This window comes from Solenopsis invicta, chromosome 2 (assembly GCF_016802725.1).
Source record: "Solenopsis invicta isolate M01_SB chromosome 2, UNIL_Sinv_3.0, whole genome shotgun sequence".
In the NCBI taxonomy this organism is placed as follows: domain Eukaryota; kingdom Metazoa; phylum Arthropoda; class Insecta; order Hymenoptera; family Formicidae; genus Solenopsis; species Solenopsis invicta.
In genome coordinates, this window is record NC_052665.1 from 9,325,698 (window position 1) to 9,352,984 (window position 27,287).

General features: G+C 34.4%; 4 protein-coding genes across 24 annotated transcripts in view; 2 read left to right on the forward strand and 2 right to left on the reverse strand.

The window, feature by feature from the left end:
• Window positions 1-6: 6 nt before the first annotated feature.
• Window positions 7-11,468, forward strand: LOC105200724 (E3 ubiquitin-protein ligase TRAIP). Of its 5 annotated transcripts, none has more exons than XM_011168401.3 (6): window positions 7-284; window positions 611-994; window positions 1,175-1,267; window positions 1,333-1,516; window positions 1,910-2,069; window positions 10,502-11,468. In XM_011168401.3, the coding sequence occupies exons 1-6, from the start codon at window positions 172-174 to the stop codon at window positions 10,552-10,554; spliced, it is 987 nt and encodes a 328-aa protein (XP_011166703.1). In that variant the 5' UTR covers window positions 7-171; the 3' UTR covers window positions 10,555-11,468. The 5 variants fall into 5 exon arrangements, with proteins under 5 accessions (XP_011166703.1, XP_011166704.1, XP_011166700.1 ...); XM_011168402.3 differs by lacking the exon at window positions 10,502-11,468 and adding an exon at window positions 3,611-3,800; XM_011168398.3 differs by lacking the exon at window positions 10,502-11,468 and having other exon boundaries at window positions 1,910-3,800.
• Window positions 3,082-21,697, reverse strand: LOC105200725 (dystrobrevin beta). Of its 8 annotated transcripts, none has more exons than XM_039446004.1 (18): window positions 21,224-21,697; window positions 19,446-19,514; window positions 14,589-14,753; window positions 13,099-13,315; window positions 12,933-13,015; window positions 12,105-12,256; window positions 11,919-12,027; window positions 11,683-11,849; window positions 11,465-11,592; window positions 11,276-11,374; window positions 11,095-11,119; window positions 10,830-10,868; window positions 10,634-10,746; window positions 9,863-10,028; window positions 9,342-9,670; window positions 7,734-7,879; window positions 5,219-5,278; window positions 3,082-4,606 (listed from the first exon to the last, which is right to left on the reverse strand). In XM_039446004.1, exons 2-18 carry the CDS (start codon window positions 19,450-19,452, stop codon window positions 4,347-4,349), a joined length of 2,265 nt encoding a protein of 754 aa, XP_039301938.1. In that variant the 5' UTR covers window positions 19,453-19,514; window positions 21,224-21,697; the 3' UTR covers window positions 3,082-4,346. The 8 variants fall into 8 exon arrangements, with proteins under 8 accessions (XP_039301938.1, XP_025986018.1, XP_025986015.1 ...); XM_026130233.2 differs by having other exon boundaries at window positions 10,628-10,746; window positions 21,224-21,696; XM_026130230.2 differs by having other exon boundaries at window positions 11,095-11,176; window positions 21,224-21,696.
• LOC105200726 overlaps window positions 17,672-27,287 on the forward strand; it is a 34,546-nt gene continuing 24,930 nt past the window's right edge. Inside the window, exon 1 of the mRNA XM_011168412.3 lies at window positions 17,672-18,288. The gene's annotated coding sequence lies outside the window, so the exon portion shown is untranslated. The remainder of the gene's footprint in view (window positions 18,289-27,287) is intronic.
• The window catches only part of LOC105200917 (collagen alpha-2(IX) chain), a 30,740-nt gene continuing 25,542 nt past the window's right edge, over window positions 22,090-27,287 (reverse strand). For 2 of the 10 annotated variants that reach the window (XM_039446002.1, XM_039445993.1), the window contains exons 12-20: window positions 26,248-26,423; window positions 25,274-25,444; window positions 24,939-25,133; window positions 24,472-24,673; window positions 24,006-24,107; window positions 23,551-23,652; window positions 22,953-23,120; window positions 22,777-22,845; window positions 22,090-22,429 (exon numbers count right to left, since the gene is read on the reverse strand). In XM_039446002.1, the coding sequence (XP_039301936.1) occupies window positions 22,314-22,429; window positions 22,777-22,845; window positions 22,953-23,120; window positions 23,551-23,652; window positions 24,006-24,107; window positions 24,472-24,673; window positions 24,939-25,133; window positions 25,274-25,444; window positions 26,248-26,423 (1,301 nt within the window). In that variant the 3' untranslated portion in view covers window positions 22,090-22,313. Of the gene's footprint in view, window positions 22,430-22,776; window positions 22,846-22,951; window positions 23,121-23,445; window positions 23,904-24,005; window positions 24,108-24,445; window positions 24,674-24,938; window positions 25,134-25,273; window positions 25,445-26,247; window positions 26,424-27,287 lie in introns of those variants that run through there. The other 8 variants (XM_039445994.1, XM_039445996.1, XM_039445995.1 and 5 more) reach the window with 8 other exon arrangements.

Genomic DNA, 27,287 nt, shown 5'->3' on the forward strand with positions numbered 1-27,287 from the left:
TGCAAGAACTCATCAGCTGTCCCGTGATCATGCGCGGTTCTGCGACTTCTGCACCTTGCGCGAGAGCAATAGAGCATCAGACATCAGACAGCATCAGAGCACGCTGGAGACGTGGTCGAGTAGGTCGCTGTCACTTGTCCGCTTTGCTTTCACTTTCGTTTTGCATGTAGAATGAAAATCCTTTGTGTCATTTGTCACGATCTGCTGATACCGTCCGAAGACATCTCTTTCATTCGTTGCGGACATGTCTTTCATCATCACTGCCTGTTGCAATGGCTCGAAAGGTAAACACAGCTTATGGTTAGGTATCTACGCGATGGATGACGCCATTCGTTTTCACAGGCGAGTGTTTTTTTAATTCATCGATGGATCAGTCATATTGTGTGCAAATATAGCTTCTACAGAACAAAGTTGTATTTATGTACAATGCGATTGATCAATCGATGAATGAAAAAACTCGCCTTATGCCTTCCGTATCTTCCATCGTCCATCTTTATCTTCCGAGGGGCGAGAACGTATATCCCGTTTCATTTTAAGCACAAGGACTATAGAAAAGTGCAAATAAAACAAATTCATCCAACTAATTTTTACACGTATTTATATCTCACAGATCGCAGACCTGTCCGCAATGTCGGGATAGAGCGACGGAGAGTAGAATCCACAAGGCTCACTTTACGTTTTCGAATACCGAGATCTCCACGGATAATGCGAACAATTCGTCCTTGCAAGGGAAGATCGACAACTTGCAATTTCAGATTTTACTGAATGAAAAGAACATCAAGCATTACACCTCGAAAAATGCGATTCTAGAAAAGCAGAATGCTGGCCTCAGACAGGAAGTACGAAAGGTGGAAAGCGAGATCAATCAGAAGAACTCTGCTATCTACGCCCTGAAGGAACAGATAAAGTATTTTAAGAGCAAGAGTCATCTGGCATATGATGATCTCAAGAAGAAGCTGTCTCAGAAAGAGAGGGAGATGTTAGAATTACGAGAGTACGTTTGTTTATGTTGACCATCTATAATTTAATTGAGTATTGGCAGTTTATTGCTTGATCTGATCTTTATTCGACAGATAGCAATACTTTAATTAATTACATTTTTGTTATGAAAAAGTATGTCCTGTTTATGTATCTTGATCTTGATATCTTATAATTTACTTGTCACTAATTTCAGAGTAACGCTAAGGAAAACGAAAAAAATTGAGAATCTACAATGTTTGCTTGCAAGGCAGCGTGAATCCTTGAGAGAAGAGCGATCTAAGAGATTGTATGTATTTTTATTATTGAAATAGCTACATTTCAATCGTCAATGTTCCCATTGTATTTTTTCAGAGACGTCGAAGTACGTTCGAAAGCAACTTGCGAAAGTGGTAACATATCTCTACAACTTCGAGTTAATGAATTAGAAAGGCTACTTAAGACTACATTGGACCAAAACTGTACCGATTCTAGTATCCAAAGAAAGTCTAATGAAAATTCTTTGATTAGCATACAGCCAGTAGATATTAATACCCAGGTAATTAATTTAATCTTGGAATCTGTTGTGATGGAAATTTGTTTTGCTCTTACTTTGCGTAATGAAAATTTTAACAGTTTTAACAGTATTGTTGCACTTGTTACTAATTATAAATACGCATTACTAACATATATTCATAATGCATTCATAATGCATTTAAAAAAATGGAAATAATCAGTTCCATAATGCATCATGATGTAATAAACATTTTTATATAACAAGATTTTTTAAAGCAATAAAAATTTGAGATCACTATTAATTCTCTCTAGCTTTTTCATGTAAAACTGCATGTGAAATATTGAAATTAATTATTTATATATGTAGGATTATTACATTACTTTAAACATCACTTTCCTTGAATCCTACATGTATAATTGATTTCTCATCCTTTAGCAAATAAATGCAAAACAGGAAACTGCAGATAAAAATGGTCCATCGTCTTCAGAGAAGGAAGTTGAAATTATTACTATTGCAGACCAGGACTCAATGAATAACTCTACATTTGATGAATGTCCAACCATTACAAAAAAAGCGAGACTGTGTTTGCAATCAGGTAATAGTAGAGATAAGCCAAGTAATGATCATTATTTGATGTATAATGAGCTACTTAGAATATCAAGAACACAGCAAGATCATAATCAGGAAAAATGTTAAAATTAAATAGTCTTTCGCGATATTATCCTTAAAAATGTCCGTATAAAAAGCAATTTAGTATTCAAATTTATTTTTACTATCATTTATATCAACATCTGCTTATACATTTACATTAAATTATACACAGAATAGAATTGTATGTATTGGAATTCTAAACATTGCTTGAGCTATCTCTTTTTACAGTAGAATCTCTTCAATTTTTATTTTTATTTAAACGTAGAATTCATTACAATCAAAATTAGTTTTGTTTGTGATGGTACATTAACAAAATAAAAACATTTATATTTCTTATTTTTTTATATTGTATAAACATGTGTAAGCAAAAAAGGATTCTAATCTAAAGGATCCCAATTTTTTCTACGGATAATTTATAAAGCAGATGTATGATGTTCCAATTAATATATTTCATCAATTATAAATTTGGTATCAATAATGTAAAGGAAACATTATTGTGTAAGTGTTGTATGTATTATATATTTCTTCGAAAGTATATAGATGCTAAAATCTGTATTGAGATTATTATAAAAATTTGTCTTCACATTAGATGTTAACATACTGTAATGAGATAATTGTATATGTGCATTTATTACTCTAAAAACTATTTTTTTAATATAAAGTATATATTTTGTGTGCATGTATATTTGCATTTGATAGGCATCTACCTCAAGAAAAAATCTACACATGATTTTTAACGTAGTTAACATATAACTTAGAATCTCGCTTATAATTTTACATAATTAAGTTTTATATATCTTTATTACATTATTATCCACGTTTAATTTTTTCATGTGCCAAAAATATTTCCGGGATAAAATAACAAATAAAGACATAATAAAACAATGTAAGATATGAGAAAACATTATTAGAATAATGGATTTGTCTGTAGAGGAATCAAGCAATTATCATTTTGATGTGTATCTATAAACTTTTATTCAGTTTTCATAGGCGCTACATCATTTTCATACGCAAAGAGATAGACAAAGGAAATTTTGACGTCACATATGTATATATTCACACAGGATATTTCGCGGACAGGACATGCCATTTAAATGTTACAAAACGCATTGGTTCTTATCGGTAGCAGTCGTGTGTTTTAACAATTGGATTAGTAATCGGAATACTCTCTTATATACTAGGAACTGAAAAACGAGTATTTTGTACGTAAGACTAGTTTCGTTCCTCTACTCTTTCGTATTCAATTGTAAATGCGAACGAATTCAAAGTCGTCATTCAAAGCGTTATCTAATGCATCAATACTTCTATACTCGTTTATGTATTATTATTATTATTTTCATTTAATAGCGTTATTGTACGTCAAGCGTCAGTACGAATGTACAAAAACACATTTTGGCTTACCAAACCAAGTTCCCGTTAAACTTATAATATGTTAAAAAGTTGATTCAATTGCGATCGCCTTACCGTTACAGTTAATTATTTCAGGTTTGGTCAATGGTATGGTAACACTTGTGCAAAATTCTTCGTATTGAGATAATATAAACGTCTGCGTGGATGAATAATATTGCGACATGATAAAATTATTTCGTCAGTTATCAATTATCGTTTTAAATATGTACAGATATATGCTTCCTTAAAAATAAACTAGCTTTTAAAGCGATGGAATTACAAGATACATACTGTACTCTTGTGTATTGCATTTAATTCGCTTAGTAGTAATTACAAATAGCGATAACAATAATAACAACAAATAAAAAAATGTAATAAAACAAATGCTTATTTTTAAAAGTCGTATTTATATAGGTATATATAGTATATGGGTATATATTTAACAAACTCTGAAAGTCTTATTATATTACAAATTGCAAATAAATGCAGTAGCAAAATCATTGTATGCTCGCGATACAAATGCCATTTTACGAATTAATTACGGTACTCGTTTCGTATACGTGAAAATCCTCATTACTTTTGTCAAATCTTATTACATCAATTACAATTTATTCGTCGATTTTCGCGTCGCTCTTCAACTGCAAGTACCGCCTTACAAAATGTATAGATTTTCGAAATCGCAACATCCAATTTTCCCTAAGATTACATATACAGTATACTAATATCGAAGTATTAGTCCACAGCGTGTAGGTGTATGATCCAATCGCGCTGTCGCATCTTCTTCATCTTCAAACTCATATCTTCGACGACCAGGGCTTCTCGCTGGATCGGTTTATCGATTGACCCATCTCTTCACCGCTTCCGCCCAATTGGATTCGTCTTCATCTTCCTTTTCACCGTCCGCCTCTTCTCTCTCGCCTCTTTCTTGCTCTTGCTCATTGGACAGCGTGGCTGATGGTGTGTGCGGTATATTGTTACGAGATCGCAATTCCGCCAAAAAGTCGTTCTCCTGTTGATAACGTCGCTGCAGCTCTTCTCGCCAGGAATTCCCACCGCCGCTGCTATCGTCTCCATCCTCACCGGCTTCAAAGTCTATAAGTAGATGCGACTTGTTTCAAATTTCAGTCGCACAAGAACCGAGATCATTTGTTATATTTGTTACTTTTGATTCAAACGATAAAAGATAAAGTAGCATATCTATATATATTCGCTGAATTTAATTCCATTTTTCTCTTGGTCTCCCCAAGTAGTTCTTAACTTTGAAGAAGGTTTACGTAGTTATACCAAGGTAATATTATCTGACATTTGTACATATATAGACTTATAACTATAGACGAATAAGAATAATCGTTTATGAAGATATTATCACAAAAATTCGTAAGACAACTTATCTTAATATTATCGTCAGAAGTATACATCGTAGTGTGTGAGTGATGCTTATGAAGATGACAAGAAATGTAGAGATGTTCTTAGATATGAATATGAGTATATTGTATGTACACATATGTACAGTTTGATCTTTGCAAAATGAATGTTGAAAGAAAAAAATTAAATCGAAATATGAAACTCGTAGATAATCAGCGCTTGAAAAGTTTCGGGCTTGTTTCGATTAGAAGAGCGACATTGCGAATATCTAAGGTGCAAATGAAAGTAAAAGTAAGAAAAAAAAAAGAAAATCTGAAGGTCAATAGTAGAGATACTTACCTAGCGGTTTTCTGATGTTCATTAGCCCCGAGTTGTGAGAATGGTCCTCCTGGTCTGAGTCTGCAAGCCACCAGGACACATTCACGGGGGGTGCATCACATACATTCCACAACACGTCTAAAGTGTCATTTGTATATTGTATATAGTATATCGGAACGTCTATTTGTCTCGGCCGAATTCAATTAGAAAAGTATACATATGTAATATATGTCCTTATCTTTATCGAAATATTTTTAATTTTATATCTATTTCAAATTTTTTTTTTTAATTATATAACCCTTTCTTATATAATTTTGAGTTGTAGTTTTTTGTTTGACACTTGTCATTTAGGTACAGGTTCGTTAGTCTAAGTAATTCGGCTCTCGAAAATTTTTTTAATAAGTATAAATGTATTTAAAATTTCTTGAAATTGTGGATTAAATTGTTGCTGTCATCTGTGGTCTTGCGTGTAATGTAGTCCGTGTGCTATTCCACTAGGCTAATATTAACTAACTCTCTATTCTAGAAAGAAAATAAATGAAACCGTGTAGAAATGGCAACAGGCAAAAGTACAGACTATGTTCCAACCGTTCGGACTAACTTTAGTACTTAGTCTCACTAGCAGAAGTAACGAAGAAGGTTTATATGTACACGGTTTGCATCTGGAGACGACGTGTTTATTCGTATAAACGCGCTCATTCGTATAAACGTTTCTCGTTACTTTGTTTAATAGAATATAGCTATAAGTTACACCGAACGTTTTAGAAATAAACTGTATAGAGAAAATATACACAAATATCCCACGACTATTGCACTTTCTCTCGATTGTTAGATATTAAAATATAAATTAAGAAAACTCGCAATTGTTAAAAACTCTTGAAGGAAAAATAATATTTTAAATACGATTAAAACTAAAATTTAAATGTACAAGTAGATAATGAAATCCACATGAATAATGATTTCCAATCAAGTTCAAGAAAAAATGTGTTATAAATGTATAATTATAAATGTATTACATGTTTTTTATGTAAAAAGAAAACAACTGCAGAAAGAAAGTATAATAGTTTTAACAGGGAATCGTATGTATATTTCTGTATTTACATCTTATGGAACGAAAGTTCTGTATGCCTTTCGTATAATCATTATTAAAAATATGCATAAAAATTGTGTATAATGCAAGATGTTGTAAAACTAGACTTGAGATACACTTATCTCGACATTTTATGATCAAAACTATAAAAATCGACGTCGATCGTTATTCATCTTCCTGCAATGAATGCTATACTTACACGATTTTCCAGAATACGAACGTATATACATAAAGGTGCATCCAAGTTCGATTCAAGTATATCCAATGAAATATCTTACGTATAGACAGCATTTATATGAATCATTTCACAGATCATCTATGAATATCAAGACTAGGAACAGATGAAGAGTCGCATCTCTTTTTCATGCTACATGATTCTTTTGATGACATGAGAGAATATAAATGCGACGTGGCATGCCTGTACATTCAGCTTAAATGCGATGATTGAGAATATTTCAAAGATAAATGTTAGTAGTTGAAAATTCTGCGTCGTATTATTTCTTGCGATTTTAAATCGAGTTAGAAACAATAAATATGTAGTATACGTACGGTGTGCGAGAAGTTAACATACCATCTTGAAAAATTGGAAATGTATGTTTTTCTATGTTATATGTTTAGAACGGCTAGGTGAAGAAGAAACGTTTCTTATGAAATGGCATGAAACACTAATTAATATATACATTTGTATAGTGTGGTGATAGTGAGAGTAATAATAGTAAAAGTAGCAGGAGCAAAAATAGTAACGAGAATAGTAATAAACAGTGTAGTATTAATAGATATGGTTTTGTTGTACTACGCACGATAATATGGTGAATGCAGATCAGTTTATCTATTGCTCACCTCTCGCCTCCGAGACAATCGAATTTGACATATTTACGGCTCCACTGATATAACGAAATCGCTTAATAATCCGTATAACTAACATGCCATCAGCTAGAAGAACACGGCGATAGATACTAACATACTTCGTAGCTAAAAGCTTGCAATATCAAATTGATCTGTACAACTCACGAGAGGCGCTACTGCCTCTTAAAAATTACCTCTGGTTCTGATTGTCAGAGTAAATACCTATATTTTGCGAAATTAATGTACCAACTATGTATTGAATTTAACAGACTATCATGGAAAATAGGCTGAGCGGTATCGTGTCATTATACTATTTAAAACTATAAGCATAATTGGACGTAGCTTTGTCAGGTGAATTTTTGTCGGTGTTAAGTTTGATAGAACTGTTAGAAATAAATTTAGAAATAGAATAAAAGTATGTTTTATACACCATTTAACTGTAATTTAATATTTTTCTTCCAAGTGTTTCTAACATATTCTTAGTATCGAGGAATATTTTCAAATTAGTTTCTGCGCAGGTCTCCTACGTATCTACGTCCAATTTATTAAATGTTATTATTGATACTAATCGATTTTATAGCGCACTTTTTTTTAACATACCTGAATTTAATTCCCTCACAAGTGTTGACATGGCATTAGTAACGCTGTCGGCGGCTACCAGTAAGTCGTTTCTTAAGGATCGGCCCAAACTATTATTGGCACTGCTGGAACCGCTCCCTGGTAAGCTGTTTGTCCTGAACGCAGACCTGACATCGAAAATCTCTATTTTCTTGGCGCGAAGCAATTTCCAAAATAAAAGTTGTTTGAACAAAAAATTGCGGCATGCAATTTTTATTGCACAAGCATTATTCAGTCTGCTAATGTAATTCTTACACATTCAATTCGCTATGGTTACTCGCGCGACCAAGACATATAAGCGTCTACAAAGTTTGTAAATTAAACTTGGCAACTCATCGATTGTAACAATACACACATGCATTTTCAGGAAGCTACGATATATTTATTGGTGTCTAATGTAATGATATACTGTAATCTAACAGAAATATATCAATATGGCAAAGTTGTGAACGCATCGCAAATGTTTCATTTTTTGATCTATTAAGATATTTGCCGCGTTTGACTGTTACAATACTTGCAGGACGTTATATATTTACATATCGCAACGTTTGCGTAATAAATATGAAATAACAATATTTTAAGGGTGGTTGGATGGGTTTTACACAAGCTTAGCAAAAAAGGAGGATTCGATGGGTAACTCGTACGCGTCAAACTTATATTCAACGCATCAGTACTTTCCTTACAGGATAGTTGCTTTTGTACTGTATATAAAAATGATACATTTAAGATGACTAATAATGGTAGCAAACTAAAAGGAGGAAACTCGCGTAAGAAACTTACACCTTGAACCTAATAAAACTTAGAAGAAATTATTTCAAATAGGGTTAAAAGCGACATGACATGGGATATACAAATATATCTACTATATATATTTATAAGTCGATATAAATCTGACGATTCAAGTAACATCTTACGAGGTACTCTCACTTATTTCGCGCTAGTACCACATTGTTCTTAATACTAGCTTAATTAGAAATCGCTCATATTCGCATGCAGGAGAATTTAGGAGTTTTTGAGCTAAATTGTGAAGTAATCGTATACTGTGCAATAATATATCTCTAATTGCTACAATAATGTTGACAGGAGAAATCAAGTTTTTAATAAACACATGATCGAGATATATATATTTCGTAATATAATAAGTGATGAACCTGCTTTTCGAGCGTTTGTGTTTCAAAGTTGATTTTCTTTTTTTAATACAAAACGTTTATTTGATCGATAATAATTTGGAAGGATCAAGTCCAATGCGACGCGTGACATAAAACTATTATCTTCAATATGTGATATCTATTTTACATTATTGCGAGTAATTAATATTTATTCAGCTGCACAATCTAATTATATACCTACATTGTAGAATGTATTTTTATGTACATGGAATGTACATAGATTTCTAAAATTCGCTCGGAATGTCTAAATGAATAAATTGCTATGTAATATATTATTCTGTATATATCACGTGTACAATTATGTATCACGCAAATTTATCCGTTTATAATTTTCTTTGTCTTTATTCCGCTCTTTTCGCGCTATAGAAGGTTCTATCCTTTCGTTTATAATTGTATTTTCTCTTTGTGCATGCTTGCCTACCTTACATCGCCTCCAACGCACGACAAGCTATCTGGAATGGGATTCTGTATCGTGCCGAGCATAGCGTTGCCTTGTATAGCGTTAGCCACTGTCGTTGTCGGTATAGGATTTTGATAGCTCTGAGACATTTGTTGCTGTTGCTGCTGCTGCATTTGCTGTTGTTGCTGTTGTTGTTGCTGCTGCTGTTGCTGTTGTTGAGGTGTAGATAAGGGTCCGCCGGGAGTCGGCGGTGCCGATCTACTGCTCGGTATGGCACCGGGTGGCAAAGGCGGTGACTTCGTACTTCGCGGTGAACTATTTGGTGTTGATCGTGGCGATGCCTGATGATTCTGTAGTAGTAAATTGTATGATGTCATTCGTGTTAATTGTGTTTCCTGTTTACGTGAAATAAAAATCTGCTCTTGTTATAAACTTCCGTAACACATATTTCTTCTTCTAGTTTTTCTTTAAAGAATGAAATGAAAACTCATTTAATTTTAACCGTTTCAAGAAGCAATTTTGTAAAATGATCATGAAAGTACCTTCAACATTTTCATTAAACCCTCCAACTGTACCATTAGTTGCCTCCTAGAATCTTGCAACGTCGCTAGATGTGTCTCCAACTCGTCCTTTCTCTGTCTCAAAGCTCGCAATTCTGACATTAACGCCGGATTTTCTAAACCTGCAGCTTCTATCTCTTGTTGCCTTCTGTAGAGCGAGAATAAAACATTTTTTTGTGAAAAATTGTTAGACACGACTTAGCAAAGAAGTGGAATATATTACATGTACAATTTTACACTGAAATATAATAATATTCCACTTTGCTGAATCATTTTAAAAGCGTTGTGATGTGTGGTAAATGTAGTATATAAATGTATTGATGTATGAATCTAATGAAAGTATGTACGTATGAGTATGTCATTAATCCGAGAGAAAGAAAAAAAATGTTCGATGTCAACGAAGATATTTAAACTCGATTTTATGGAAAAATACTATTGGACTCACGAAAAAACTATTGAAACTTATACTGTACAATATTGGATTTGAACGTTTTTCAATAATTTCCAATAGATTATTCACAAGTCTAATAATATTTGTCCGTAAGGAAACGTGAATTTTATCATTGTTAACTGGCAATATGTATAAAAGTATGTATCGTTTTTCTTTGTTTTGTTGTGCAGGCTATGCAACCAAGGTGACACAAAGCGAAACAAAACGTTCTGAACATGCGTGATCCTAGGATGGGCCAACAGGATGAAATCGAGGTTTAGGTTTGATATAAAGGAATATAAACGACACAGGTATACCTTAACCTTGCTATCTCGCGCATTATTTCCTTATTCTTTGCCTCCAGCTGCGATATAAGCTCACGTTGAGCCCGTGACGCGTCGAACGACGCCAGGTTCATATCCGACGGTGCTCGACCCTGTAACCAAAAATATTGTCCCGCATGAAACGAGCCGCGATGAGGTAAATTCTCTAGTAGTGGTTCAAATAATGTGTACTTACCGCTTGATCTGCCTGGGACATTCTGGACGCGGTACGAGGCTGTTAACGAGGCAGTTGTGAAAATTAATATTAGCGCCAGAGAGTGTCAACGATAATAGAAACGGTAGAATAATTTAATTGGCTTTCACGGCTTTCATGAATTTAACGGATTAAGGTAGTAAGTATATACACTCGCGCTTTAACGTCAAGCAAATTACAATTACGCGTGGCTGTGTAGATAGTATAGTAGTAAGCGTAAAATATACGTAAATGTTAAAGGACTTACCATGGTCCTAGCTTCTTGTGCCAACCTTTGTGCATATCGTGCTATTAATTTATGTTCATCGTCCAGTCTTGAACTGTCCATACTGGACGATATACAAAAGGAATAAGTAAAGCATGGCGTCTGCACGCAAATGGCAAAGGCAAATAAATTGTGCATAAATTAGAATTTTATTGGGGTTTACCTTCTCAAAGTCGAACGACTATCCACTGAACCCGAATCAAAGGGAGCCATAAATCCTGGATCTGGAAAACCGTTGTGAGATGGTAAAGGTGACGGTGGGCTGGAACGTAATGAATTTATTTGGATTGTAAAATTATGTGAGACACAAGGAGCGATTGTAAAGTTGTAAGTGAATAATAAAGATACTAACACTATGTGCGATAGATCTAACGTCTTCTCGGGTTGTTCCGGGAATCGCGGTAGACTGTTCTTTCCTTTCTCGGGGACACATCTAAAGCTCTTTCGCAGGGAATGGCCAATTTGCTTACTCGGTGATTTCTGTCAAAACAAAAATTACATTGTTACAGATTAAAATAACGCAAAATTTAAATGTTTCAGCGTAGCGTACAGAAATAGCAAAGTACGTACGAAGCTGCTATATTCTCTCGTTTCGTGATCATTATTATGCGTCCCTGAAACTTTACCACGCCAGAAACAGTCTTGACATAGCTGATACGAATGGCACTTCTGACATCTGTATCGGAACCCAGTAAAGTTCTCTTTGTGACATGCGTCGCACATAATAGGATGAGCAACTGGAAATACGAAGGATGAGATATCATTCGTCGATTGATTTCAGTCGGTTAAATACTTGCACAATTTACCTGTTTCCACGGCCGCCATTCTGTGATACAACGGTAACCAGATTAAGCAGTGTGGTCCAGGATCTGACATAAGCGTATCCAGAAAATCGTTAACGGTGACTTTGGAATTCTGCATATAAAGCATTATCCGTTTAGTCTGGTAACGCATTAAAACAGCTTGTGCATATACATATAGTGCGTACATACCGCAGGAAAAATCGAATTAGCAAGACCGTCGGAATATCCGAACGATGGGGATTCGTAAACTGCCGCGGTTAAAGCTAGAACTTCTTTCAGATAATCGGCGAACCTCCAGTGTATCATGTGACCGTTGCTATCGGATATTTGCGAGTATATATCTGTTCATAGAATAAACGTCATTAATGAACTTGGCTCAGCCGATTAAAGCTGGTATTCATAATAGATTCTTATTTCAAGAACGTTTTAATATCTTAAAGCCTCTTGATAGAATGACTTGTGTAATTTCAAGGCAATATTATTATTATTATTATTATATAATGATACTTTTGTAACATATGTATAAAAATAAAGTGATTTTATTATTATACAGCGATTTGTCATTAATAGCACAAACAATGAAGTCTTTAGTTTAAGATAGTTAATACGTTACACAATAAAGAAAAAGATTTAAAGTATAAAATATTGTCTTGAAATTAGCCAATCATTCTGCTAAAGTACTCAAGATGCTTTACGATAAATTCATAACATCTCAAAATAATACTTAAAACGATCTTAAATATAAAAATTGACTATGAATAAGAAAACGAAAAAAAGATTTAAAAAAAGATTTACTTAAGATTTAAAGCCGTTCTATAAGAGCGTGAGTAAACATAAGTGGTTGTAAAATGTTGTAATGTTGATTAAATTTTAACCTAGATTTTTTTTTACTTTTAAAATTAGAAAAAGATAAAAAAAATTAAATCAAGATTAAAGCTAATCTGCACTGATAGAATAGACATGTAACTGCGTTTTACAACCCGCGACTATGTTTACGCAATATAGCATGATCCTTACATCGAAATTTATCCATGAGCTTTCCCGCGCATAACGTTGCTAGAGCTACCTTAACCGAGAATACGGATATTTTATTGTTCTCCCTAAAAAAGAAATCGCACGGTTTAATTAAATGCCAACGACCGTGTATAATAGGAATAGCGGTTGTTTATCTTATCAAGCATACCCGCTGGTATAAGCGGCAAGCAGCCAGTTCATCAGCAACGCTGTGGTAGCGTCAACTTTGGATTGCTGCGACACCGGCACTCTCTTGTTCAGTGCGTGAAACAGGGAAGACAGTAGTGTTTCGAGTCTGGATACTCCCAAGGTACTCGACGGCTCTAACGTGTTCAGACCGTTCTCTCGAAACGCCTCGATTACGTTCCATATATCGACGTTGTGCACTGCGCAAAACCATGCATGCGTTATTAAAAAGGTACATACCTTGACATTTACCTTATTAACATCTCTTCACACAAGATTAATTAATTAATTAACGCAAGCGCGAACGCCACGTTCGCTTTAAATCTCGACGCTCTGACACGAAGATACTGTTAATTATCATTAACATACTCGTGTAAGTATGAGAAAATTAGCGTTTCTGAGTCGCGAACCTTAAAGATCTTTGCCCTATTAATCATCGTAAAGACGTAGAATATTTCAACGGTCCACCGTTGAGTTTGAAAAATTTTATCCATGTAATATATCATTTATTTGCTACAACGCTATAACTAAAAATAAAACTTTCCAGTTTAAATGTTTTGAATCATAAAAATTTTGAAATATTATTAAATTTTGGTATCACGATTTGGTACTACTATTGTCTACTTTGATATCTATCTCTGATTGCAGAGAAATATCAAGCAAAAGTATCATTAGCTTTTTACTTATTGTTAATGCATATTCAAATTCTCATTAGAATTCACTTTTTTTTGCAGATAGCTTTAAAATTACAATTTATTAAAACTAGGACAAATTATACATTATTATCTTTACCATTCAAACAACATACTTCTGACTTCTTATGGAATTATGTTATTCAGGATTTCGTATCTTTCCTATATCCTGTAGAATGTAGACAGAGAAACCTGTCTCTTTATTGTGACTTCAAATTTCTGCTAATTAGACAATTTATTAATATGATTTTAATAATGAACGTCGCGATTTAAAATATTTATATCAAGTTTTTATTTATGAGCATTTGCTCGCGACAACTTGTGTGCGTAGTTTATAATAGATCAATTTTGTACATTAAACATTGAAGATGATCGGGATTGAGACCTATGTCATAATTTTGACTACTTTTAAGTGTGTAACGGCATTTATTATCAATTTAAATAATAAAATTTTGGCTCCTAGATTTTTATTTTCACTATTTATAATTATTGTGTGCTGAACTTTTGTTTTAATATTTGTAATTTACAATCATTTAGTTATATCGTTGTTGTAGCAAATGAGCGGAACGCCTTTTAAAAGTCAAACTGACCAACTGCACTCTTTGCAAATTTCTTATTACAAATCTTAATTTTAATATCAAAGCATATATACGATCATTATAATTTCAATTTTATAATTATTTATAATTTCAAATGTTTTTATTTTTTCTTACATCACGGATTAATATTTTGCTTCTGAAGGTTTTGAAGTAATGATGTCGAAGATAAGGAATATACTTACGGTGCACTTTCTTCTGTATAAATCTCAGCTTACAGGCGGTACGATACGATGCGAATCGTATAGTGTCGAAGTTCTGCTGTCGCATCTCCTGCAGAAGCTGCAAACGGCTCATCTCGCCACTGCTACCGTTTCCCGATCCGCCCGCGCCTTCCTCTGCCATTTTCACTGCGAAAAATGAACGGATGATGATGCACTTCTTCACCGATTCTGCCTGCACGTTGTTCTGCGATCGTTTCTAGCGGACGTCGTTTCGCAACGACAGGTACAATCCTGCGCTTGGGACTGACTGCGTTATTTCTTTTTTTTTCCTTATTATAGTAGTAAATTTATGCGGTGACATAAAAGATCGGTGAGTGTATGTGCTAAGCGAAGGTCACTGGAGTGACTAATCGCAGATTCATTAGACAGTCACTTGCCTCGTACATCTCTTAACGAATATTCCGTCGCAACTATACCTTTAACGAGAGCAGCACGATAATAGTTTTCAAATGAAATAAATAGCCCGGGATATTAATGCTCGTCTCGTACCAAAATAGTGACAGTTCCAAAAATGAATCGTTAAAATTGTTCTGTTAGTTGCGCTCGAGTATCCGCGGAATAATTCAGCAAGCCGCGACAACATTGAACATTGCTCCTCACTATTTCCTCTTATTAGCTGTAGTTCCAAGTAATACATTCCCCGTTGCAAGTTGATGATATGCACTTCGTGCGTATAAGAAGATACGTGTAGATACACAGCCAGCGAAGCTGCTATTAATTCATAGCTCATAGAAGTGCGTTACGTCGCCTCGTGATGAGAACGAAACTGTTCATCGTCGACCTAACGACGGACTACAGAGAACTAATTAGTAATGATTAGAGACTAGACGCAATATATTTGCCTTACGGAAGCGCATCATCAATGTAAGTTTTCAACTAGAATTTGCATACGAATGTCTGTAACACAATACTATAAAAACATTTTTATTTAAGTAATTATAATTTTTAATTGTAATTATATTATAATATATTGTAATATAAGTGTATAATTAAATAATAGAAGAGAAAGGAGTAATATGGCACCCATTTTTATTTTATTGAATAACTGTTAATAATCAGTATTTTATATTGAAACTTGAACGATTATATTCGTCAGTGTTGTTTAACAGATTTAAAAATGATAAAACATTTAATACATAGGACGCGATTTATAAACATGTGACGCACTGCATAATCGGTGGAAAAGGAAAAATTTGATAATATGGCTAGCCCGAAAATAAATTCAAAAATTGGTTTAATTTATAAAGTACACAGTATTTTGTTACAATAAAAATCCCATTTTAACTTTGCATAACTCGAAATGTGTACAGACAAATAAAAAAATTAAATAATAAAAAAAAACACTTAAATGTACATACATTCGTGTGACAACGCTCAAGTTTAAAAATAATAAGGAAGTATGTGTAATTAAGTGGTAAACTGTACCTTGAAAAAATTTTATAATAATGCACTTGTCATTGACAAATACATTATCATCAAAAAATTATTAAATAATAACAAATAATTTAAATGAATAATTAAAATATTTAAATAGATATATTGTAAATGCGTGCACACATATACGCAGGCACGCATCCATATGCATATTTCTTTTTCTTTTTTTTTTTATTGTGAGAATTATATCAATATAATTTGCAGCAATTAACTTGTGAAATTTCAAGATTTTTAAAAAAATTACCAAAACAATTCAGAAATATTGTCTATTCACTCTCTTTTGAATTTCGAGAACGGTGCTATTTCAATATATTCACTTGATCAATTTTTCTGGCCTGGTCATATTTTTTATATTTCAAGATTGATTTTTTGAGATATTGAAATATCGAATCTTCACCCTTATAACAATTGTCAGCTAATGTGTATAACGTATTACCGCTATTAAAAGTAGTGGGCTACTAAACAAATAATTCCATAAGCAATTGTTAAAATTCATCAATTAATAACAGAGATAATAAGGCTAGCCATAATATTCACAGTAACCACAATTCTCCTTTCTCCTTTATAATTGAATTTTATAATTATAATATATTATAATATATTACTGTATAATATATTATAATATAGTTATATAATTTTTAATTATAATTATATAATAATTAATTGATACTCGGAATACACATGTTATTTTTTACTTTAGGTATTTACGTCAGATAATCGGGCATCTCTTTTTTCCTTTGACGTTTAAAGATTAAAATATCTTAAAAAAGGTCAATTAACGCTGATTACATATGTAATAATTATTTACACTACCCGACAGTGTTCACAGCTGATTAGATTAAATTGAAGTGGAAATATTTTATTTCTGCTTATTCCCAAGAGATAATTTGAACCGTAAAGGATTAATATTAGCCTCTTCCGTTATTCTTCGTTATAGACTTTTCTCGCAAGGATATATATGGAGACTATATTTTAGGAAAAAGAATTAATTCAAGGTTGTTCAACCGTGATGATATAATCCGTAAACGATTGACCTAGTTAGCGAACGTCGATACCCCGAGATGTATGTAATTGATTTAAAATCGACTGTTCGTCATCCAAGGTATTTTCTTCGGCCACTGATTTTCTCGGTGCTTCTCACCATTATTTTTTTTGCATTCGAGTCAACGTGCTAAATTTTGCGACATAATTCATTTACGATGCAATAATTAAGGTAATTCAATGTGCCAATTTTGGAATACAAACGTCAGTATGTATAAGGCTTATTTTAAATGATTTATGATTCGTTCAAAATTCAAGATGGAATTCTATTTATAATTTAACGCGCTGTGTAACACGAAAAAACACTTGGAGAATCAAAATACACACACATCTACATAAAAATATACGTTTAAAATATACTATTTATATAAATTGTAGAATTTTCGAGCTTGAAGTTATATTGTGTAGGATAAGCAAATAATATATTCTAGTTAAAATAATCTTAACGAGAAATCTAAGAAAAAATTTAATAAAAAATAAAAAATAATTATCTTATCCTTTTAATTTTCATTATCTAAAAATTTCCCAACAACACGAGTATTATTTATAAAAATAATAATATTAATAATACTAATAAAATAATAATAAAAATAAAAATAATATATTGTTTATATAAAAATGTCTTTCCGGAAAGGGGGAATTGCGAGTATTGACCTTTATGGATCGTAGTGTCGAGCATCACGCCAATTGAGCTATTCTTAACAATTGATCGAGATCGCAGACCGGAATAGACCGATCAGGAAGCAATGAGCAATGAATAATCGGCCGATAGCCTCGGCGGAATGAGGGAACTAAGCGCGGATGCCTAAGTTTGAATCAATACGATAAGTGGGCCAGGTGGGGGGAACGTAAGATCAGCCGAAGAAACGGGGGAACGGCCGGGAAAGGAACGCCGGGCGGCCGCGGGCGCGTTTGAAGGAACGCGCGAAACGGAGCGGCCGGGAGGCGCGGCCAACTTCACAGCGCGTACTGAGAAGTGAGAAGGAAGGTCTCTTTTACTCCGAACTCCGACCGACAATCGGCCCAACAATTTGCACCGTTAAACCGGACGAAGGGAATCGAAATCTGTGCGAACGCGACAGCATCGACGACGGCACACGATACGTTTGGACGTGCTCTCACGCAGTTTACGTTCGTCATGTCTGATACGTCCCAGGAAGCTTTCCGTTGAGTTTCAGAGAGCGAGGTACGCGCTTCCTAACCTTTATTATATTATTTTTCTCTCTTTCGTCAAACCCTGAACGTATTCAATTTGATTTCGATTGAATCGAGCTCAATTTATCCAGCGCCAATTATTTTCTGCTCGATTTATATCTTATCACAAATGCGAAAAGTACGACGTGTGGTAATGAGCAAAAGCAACAAGCTCCGACTTGTTTGCGCGGGATTCTGTAAACCACGCGCTTGCGCGGCCCGGGAAAGATGTCCTGCGAGATTTTCTTCGCGGCGACTTTTGGGTGATCAAACTCCGATTAATCTTAATTCTTTTCGACTGGCAGAATGGCTTGAGAAGAGACATTTCCAATTACATAATTCATTGTCTTTAATCCTTCCTCCTTTCCCCCTTCACAATAAAAGTAAAACAACAACAAAAAATTAAGAATTTTATCTACACCGAGAAAAAACGTGTTTGATACTTGTAACTATAAAATTGCATAATAAAATAATTATAATTAAGAGCTCCTGTGATTTTTATAGCTATTACTGCTATAATATTAGTAATAATAATCTTGTGTTTATAGTCCTACCAACTATGAAAAAATTTCACTATAAATTATGATAATTTCAAATATTATTATAGTAAAATATCAAGATATTAATGGTAAAAATAAAATAAACATTTCTATGTAGTTAATACAATCACAATTGTAAATACAACTTTTTTTTTAACTTTTGCTTACTATTTACATAGTAATAATAATTAAAAATTATAATATGCATTAAAACAACTATACATATATAGTTGACACAAAAAATGATTATAAATTATAATTAAATTTTTTTCTCTTAACGTATAAAACACAGTAATAATATAATCTTATATCCAATAATTAATATTAGAACCAAGACCGCGATTTGTATATAATACAATTAAAATTATAATTAAAATTGTACATAATACAATTAAAATTATAATTAAAATTGTACATAATACAATTAAAATCAAAAAAGGCTGTAGTACACGGTCATAGCAAGGTCTCAGTGTTGAAATGTGTCATTTTTAATTCTTTCGAACTGTACGCCGTTACTTTCGGTTTTAAACACAGTTCTTAAATTGAATCAGAAAAGGAACGTCGTGGTACAAAATTAAATTAACAGTCAATTTAATATTACTGATGCTACCTAGCATCTTATATCCATTTCTCTGCCAATGTAGAGCAACTTTGATCTTGGTTTAACTTGGTTCATACACTGAAAAAAGAATAATATTGCATTAATTAGAAATCTAATAGATTCAACTAGTACCAGGTAATTCTTATAGGAATTAGCAAATTATTTTATATATATATATGTATGTATGTATATATATATATATATATATATATATATATATAAAATAAAAGTCGTATTGTAATAATCAGAAATTCTGCTTAGTTTCACCCAGAGTTGGCTAGTTATTAGCTTAATTAATTTTAAATGATTTAATTTTTAACTTTAACTAGTTATTTTTAACACACAAACTTTAATTTATCAATTTTTTTCAAGTTAAAAATTTATCTATGTAAAAGATTATAAAAGAAAAAATATATTCCTACATAAAAAACAATATTTCTTTGTTATTTTATATATTAATTTACAAATAAAATATTGAATTTGTTTGATCATCCATATTATAAGTGGTTTTGAGCAATCAAATTTAGAGTAATGTAATTTTAAAAACTTACAAATTTCTAATTTAATATGAATAATGCTTTTCAAAATTAACTTTTAATTTGACTTAATTTAATTTTAACGTAACTTTTAACTTTAACTTTTTTTAGTTTTTTTGTTCCTATAACTTTTAGCACAACTAAATTATTAATTTTATAAGCCATTTTAACTTAATTTAATTAAAAAATTATTAATTATATTAATTTACCCAACTCTGGTGGTTTTATCAAAACGCACTCAAACATTTATGTTTTATTTTGATAAAGTCATTTTTCTCAGTGTATTGTTATCTAGTTCTAAGAATTAGAAAAAAATAAAGAATAAGTTAAATCGACATTAATCTACATTGGTGGAAATAGGCATTAGCAGGGCGATCCTTCTCTCAATTAATTACGCTGTACAGTGTAGTGTAAATATTCTTCATTTATAAGTATTCTTTAATTAAGTCAAATACGCGCTAATTAAAATTCAACATTTAATCAGCGTCGCGCTATTTTCTCGTTTCTTCCTTTGTCTGGACACCTAGTCTGACAGTCTCTATTGCTATATTTTTTTCTCTCTTTAATTCAATTTTATATTCCGTCGATCAGATACGGGCTTAATTTCCCCGATCAATTTCAAAGACGGACGGCGCGTCAATAAATGATGCCTCCGCGGTTACCCATCAATAATTCAGCACCTATCAGAGTATCAAGCTGTCACTTAATGCGCGTTCTCATTCCGAATTCGCCGCACGGTTAAGAGTACGAGAGCGTATGGGATTTGTAGGAGTTCCAAGTGCAGACGCTAACAAAATATCGACGTTCTATTTTGAATGCCAAAATTATTTTGGCGTTCTTCATCGGATCGTTATGTTCAACAGCAATTAAACATAAATTATTTTCAAGCACGGCATTAATATTCGGAGCATCAAGTAGAAAAAGCCAAGCAGTCTCTAGACGATAATTTCAACGTATCAGTGAAGTCTTAACTTTATCATAGTAATTATAGCAATTTAATTAAGCAATAGCATCTCTAATCCCCTAGATTGGACTACGATGATTTTAATTTGTCATTTTACGCCGTCTGCTTAAAGAAAGATAATAAAACAAATTTTTTTAAATATATACATATTAGAAAAAAAAAAAATTCGCGAGAGGTTATAAAGATTGAAAACGAAAAGAGAACGGACCTCACGACAGAGCCTCTGCAGACACCTAACCTGTTCTACCGGTCGGTTTACCTATCTATCTACCTGCCTACCTACCTACCTGAGGCGCTCTCTGCGCGCGTCTTCGGCGAGAAAAAAAGGGTACCGACGGGGGCGTGGAGTCGTCGTCTCGTGCCCGTGGAAGGCCACCCTCGCACGCTCTTACTGCTCGCACTCACTCGTCATTAAATCGCCGACGGGGACAGGTCACGCGAGCCTGGGGGGAGGGGGGAAGACGAGACGCCCCGGCGGTCTTTAATCCGAAAACGGCTGCACACGATCTGACGGACGGACTGTTCGCGGCGGACGACCGCGGGAGCGGTTTTGACAAAACGCGGAACGCGCACGTCCACCTCGCTTTGCGGCGGAGTCGATACGCGCGGCGTGCACGCGGCGGCTGCCAACCCGGGCGTGCCGCTGATCCCGACGCGGAACGAGACGCGGGTTCACCGCCGCCGGTGGCCGGGACGACGTCACGGTAAACAAGCCCGCCGCACGAATCCCGATCCGACGCACGTCGCGGCCATCACTGGCTGTCGCTGATCTTTCCCCGAACGGTGGCGGCCCGATCGCCAATCTGAACGGGAAGAACGGAGAAATTGGACCGCGGCGACGCGCGCGACGAATTTGAAATCCCTCGAGAGGATCACGTCCGCGGCGCAAAAGGAAAGACGGAATGATGAACAAGGTAAAGATCATCATTTTATGAAATTTAAGAAATTAAAGATTTATGCGACGATTCCTTTTTCAAAGCCACTTAAAACATCTTTATGTGATAGAAAAAAATTTATTCAGAGTCAAAAGTAAAGTTCGTATTTTTTATAATTAAAAATGATAAAATGAATACAAATTTTCGCGGGGAGTTATAAACTTGGATGTCCCCTTGGATATTTTACTGCAATTTACTGACGCGTGAAGAAGCTGATATATCGAGAAATGCGTTTTATTAAATAATACATTGGATTAAATTGTAATTTAGAAAAACGTTAGCTTTACATGGCAGTGCTTTGTAAGAAATTTTTAGGGATTGGGAGCTAAGTTATAAAAGCATTCACATGTACAGAAAGTACATAGACTACGTTTTTTTAACAATATCTCTCTTCCTGCAGTGCTTCTTTCGCTATATCCTAAAAATTAGTTCCTACAACTGATCAAGGACCTTTCTCATTTCCACGATTAAGCAAATAATTGCTGCCAGGATAATTGCAGAATTCGCAATATCCAGGTGATCCTTGAACTCCTGGCGGCCCTCTCGCACCAGGGACACCTGTTAACACGAAATTAGCGCATATAAATACAAATATTACACAGAAAAAATACTGTTGAATCAACGTCAGTCTAATGGAAATATTTTTAATTAAATAATATTATTAATGAAACAAAAAGACTAAAAGTAAAGATAATAACAAATATAGTTAAATAAGTAAAATTTAGTTCTATCAACTACGTACGTACGTATAATATATTATTGACAGCCTGTGATTTGACGTTTATTGCATCAAACTACGTTTTACTTCATATTACAGCATTTTTTTCAGTATATGTCGAAATTAAAGAGATTTTAATTATCCGTAAATTATTTTAAAAAAATGTAAATTTTTAAATATGATTTACCTGGTCTACCTGGTTCACCTCTGTCTCCTTGTCTTCCGGGTAAACCGACGCCGTCATTACCAGGAGGCCCTGTTGCAAACGCAATACGTTTATTGCACAATTATCCCAAAATCTACGTAATTATTTCTCGTTGTTATCTATGTGAATATATTTTTATTATTATTATGCAATTTAACCTGGTGGACCTGTTTGGCCAGGCGAGCCTTCCAAACCGATTCCTTCCGGGCCTCTATCTCCCTTTTCCCCACGTTCACCAGGTGGTCCCTGTGGACCGATAGGACCCTGCGACCCCGGTAAACCAACGAAACCGCGTTCCCCCGGCAAACCCGGTGATCCTGGATCACCTAAACGATCGAAAATGAAATTAATTGTAACAAAAAAGTATCCCGATCGTGCAAACAGCAAATAAATTTATAAGATATTGACTGCGCCATGCATTAATTTTCTTTTACATTATCTAGATGTCTTTCTTAAAATAGTTTGATAAACGTTCTTATTATATAATTCTTATTATAAATACTCGAAGAAGAAATATGAAGAAAAACTGAAGATATAGATATAATCAAAGATATAGAAAACAGATTTATATGCTGCTTTAAAAAAAATATATATCCGCTTTAATGCATTAAAAAAGCATTACGTCTGATGATGAGAAGCTAATGAAATTACTTGACTAATCTAATTTTCGCATGCGCACGGCAAAAGTGTCCATTAGTCCAAACGGGCCATTTTCCAGACATTTTAGAGAGATGTTATGTTCCGAGCGATAGGTACCTGGAATGCCCTGTTTTCCGGCTCGACCGGGACGACCGTGTCGAGCCGGTCCCGGTAAACCGGGTAGCCCTCGTAGACCCTCTATTAGTTCTTTCAGTCTCTCTGCGACACATGCCAATATCATTATTGTTACGGGCGTAATCGCGACACCGGGACATTAATCCCGAGTCAATATTATTAAGTGCCTTGTGATAAGTCACATTCGATTATGCTATAGCACTAGAGACGCGAGGGGCGGTGACGATGATACTTCAAGCATTTAAATGATGACGTTACTACAACGCTCGGTTGTCACTTGCTAAACATCTCCTCTTGACCTAGATTCCGTTCTACGTCCAAGACTCTTCTATAAACTAATAAGAAACCTATTAAGTAGCAGCTGATCTGTAATGCGATTAATGGCGAGCACAAGATGAAAGAGCAAGGGATTGATGATTCTGACTCGAAGAGTGTACCTGGGCGACCTTGGGGACCAGGTAATCCAGGACGGCCCGGACGACCTCGACCAGGCAGACCAGGTGGACCTTGTATTAGTGCTGCCATTGCGGTCATCTGTTCTGTATGCACATAGGTGATAATAATCCAGGCAACACCATGTCCAAAATTTGGATATGAAACGTCTTAAAAAACATCCCGATTTTGGACATGTGTGCAGTCTGGGAAGGAAAAGATCACATCACAATCTAAGACATGTTCCTGATGACACCATCACACACGTTTTCCATTTACACGTGTCTATTTCTTAATAAGATATCTCTGTCGCCCTTAATTTTGATCAAAGTTAACTAGAATTTAATCGACTTAACTAGATTGATTTCTATGTTTACTGTGAAAACGGAGAGAATCGATTATCTGAGGATCAGTTAAATTTCAGTGAACTTTAATTAATATTTACGGGAACAGTCTGCAGTTGAAAATCACCTCTCAGAACACTGGCACAAATATCGCGAATTTCCGCTTCGCTTACACTATGGCCCGATAAACCTTGAAGCCCGGGTAATCCCGTTTGGCCTCTGTTCCCAGGTGGACCTTGCAATCCAGGCGCTCCGTCTTTACCGGGTATTCCGGGCGGTCCTATTTGACCTGTCGGTCCTCGTTCTCCAGGAGCTCCTCTTTCACCTGGCTAATCATTCATTTAGGAATTTAAGATTTATCTATTTACAGTTACGAAATTAATTATACGAAATTAAATAGGAACACAAGTTTTCTTTTGATATATCACTAATAAAGATTTTTACTTTTAATCAAATTTTCCTTAAAAAATTATAATATGATAAATTTGTAACAAAAAATAAACTGCCAATGTCCTATATCTATAATTAATTTTGTGACTGCATATGTGATCACATTTTTTGTTTTGGGTATTTTTTTTTAAACAAGATGCTTACTATGCCTGGAGGACCTGGAGAACCTCTAGGTCCCTCGAGACCGGGATTACCAGTGCTATCAAAGCTACTGTTCGCAGCTGAAAGACCAGGAGGTCCTGGAGGTCCTGGAGGGCCTATTGAGCCTGGAGGACCAGGTTGACCTGGTCTCCCTTCCAATCCTGGTTCACCTGGTACGCCTGGTGAACCCATTAAGCCCTATGAAATTAATTGATGTGATATTAATTGATGTGACATTTTAGAATTACGTAGATTGATCGTTATTCGGTAAATATATGTACAATTGGCACAAATCACGTAATACAATATTATAATATTTGTTTCACTCATTCTTTTACCGAATTTCCTGGTAGACCGCGAGGTCCAACAGGTCCTTGTTCGCCTTCTTGTCCTTTGTTACCTTTCTGGCCTGGTTTTCCATCATTTCCTTGCAGTCCCGGTTTTCCCGCGAGTCCATCTAAAGCTCGAAGACCTGGAGACCCTGGTTCTCCGCGTGGCCCTGGTAGTCCCTTATTAAATGAAAAAAGTGAATTATTTTCAAAATGATTTTTTGAAATGGTATATCGAAAATACCGGAATATCGGAAATATAACTTTATTATACATTGTTGAATTCGTAATAAGCTTTAATCCTATTTAAAAAAATCTGCAGATTTTTTTTCGACGGACTGGGGGTCGCGCGTGAGGCGAAGAGTAAGGGAAATAAGCTAGGGCTCTTTGTCAAACACACTCATCTATCCTTGTTCTTCGACTTTAACGCCACCAAATACGAGATTTCTGAACTACCATGAACACAATTACTACTCTTCGCACCAATTCCATGTGCAAATTATACATAACTAAAGCTTCTAGGATCATTCTACAAGAGACGTATTGTTCTTTCATTTAATTCATATCTTGCTAACTACTTATTTTATACATACAATGTTTAAAACTTTTATATGGGACACATGTTGTCATGAGTCGGCTGCAAAAGCCAATAATTAATATAATTTTTTAATATAATTTTTTAATTTACTTTCGTTTTTTGTATTAAATTATAGTTAGCGCAGTATGTTTTAGGCACTATTTTAATTGTGGAGAAGGATTTTAATTAAAAAATATAAGTGTCCAAAAATAAACACGTAGAGAGAGAGAGAGAGAGAGAGAGAGAGAGAGAAGAGAGAGAGAGAGAGAGAGAGAGAGAGAGAGAGAGAGAGAGAGAGAGAACCGATTCAGCATCGCCTTAAAGGCTCATCAAAAGAACACGGAGGGGGACACTTCCGTACCTTTTCTTATTATTATTAGTATATAAATCCGAAGTAATGAAATACCTGCGGTCCTGGTAATCCTGGATATCCATCCTTTCCTGGAACTCCAGGCGGTCCTGCAAGGCCCATTGGTCCAATTTCTCCTTTATCACCTGGCAGACCATCATCGCCAGGAGGACCAACAGGACCCTCGGGACCAGGTGGTCCCGGTACATTATTATCCATCAATCCCGGCATGCCTTGAGAAATAATAAATATTTCTCTTCGCTGTTTTTCGGTTAGGCGATTCCTTATATCCGTCAAGTAATTGTTTAATCAGCATAATAGCTAAAGCCAATGCGCTCGGGTGACATACTCGCGCATTTGCTTCCGCTGATTATGTATTTTTGCAATTGCTTTTGCTTTTTCGCGATTTGGAATTTGCTTTTTTATTAAATTTTCAAGAAGTTAGTGCGACTTGTATTTCGACAGTCTTTCAAAAACTTACCAGCATTTCTCTAGGTTAGTATTTTCATAATCTTTTGGAAGACTGCCCATGGCTTATGCCTGTTATGTGCACGGGTTGTAAACGCGTCCAGGTTGCAACAAAACATTTAATAAGAATAAAAGTGATATGTTTCGATTCAGTTATCATCAGTCGCAATTAAAACAATCTATGGAAATAAATCGTTACATCTTGTAGACACGCAATTCTTTTCTTTTATTGATATTTTTATAAAAAACGAATATCACTGAAAACAGAACAGAGAGCTCAAAACTAGTTTAGATAATATAATAATTATTTCCTTTTAATAATAAGATAATTTGTGATTTTACATTGATAACTTTAGATAATAGGGTAACTTTATTATTTTGAAATATAAATGAGCGTACCAACAAAACGCTATTTCCACGAATCTGGAAATAGCGTTAACTTGGGACTAGACCAAGTGCAGATCTTTAATTTCGAAGATGAAAAGGATATCGCTTTGAAATGAATTTAATAAAAAATAATTTTAATAATAGTACAACATAAATATTTGCTCGTAATATTAATATGAATAAGTTTAGAAATACAATTTGTCATTTATAATAAAAAAATTTAATACATGAAATTAATTTCA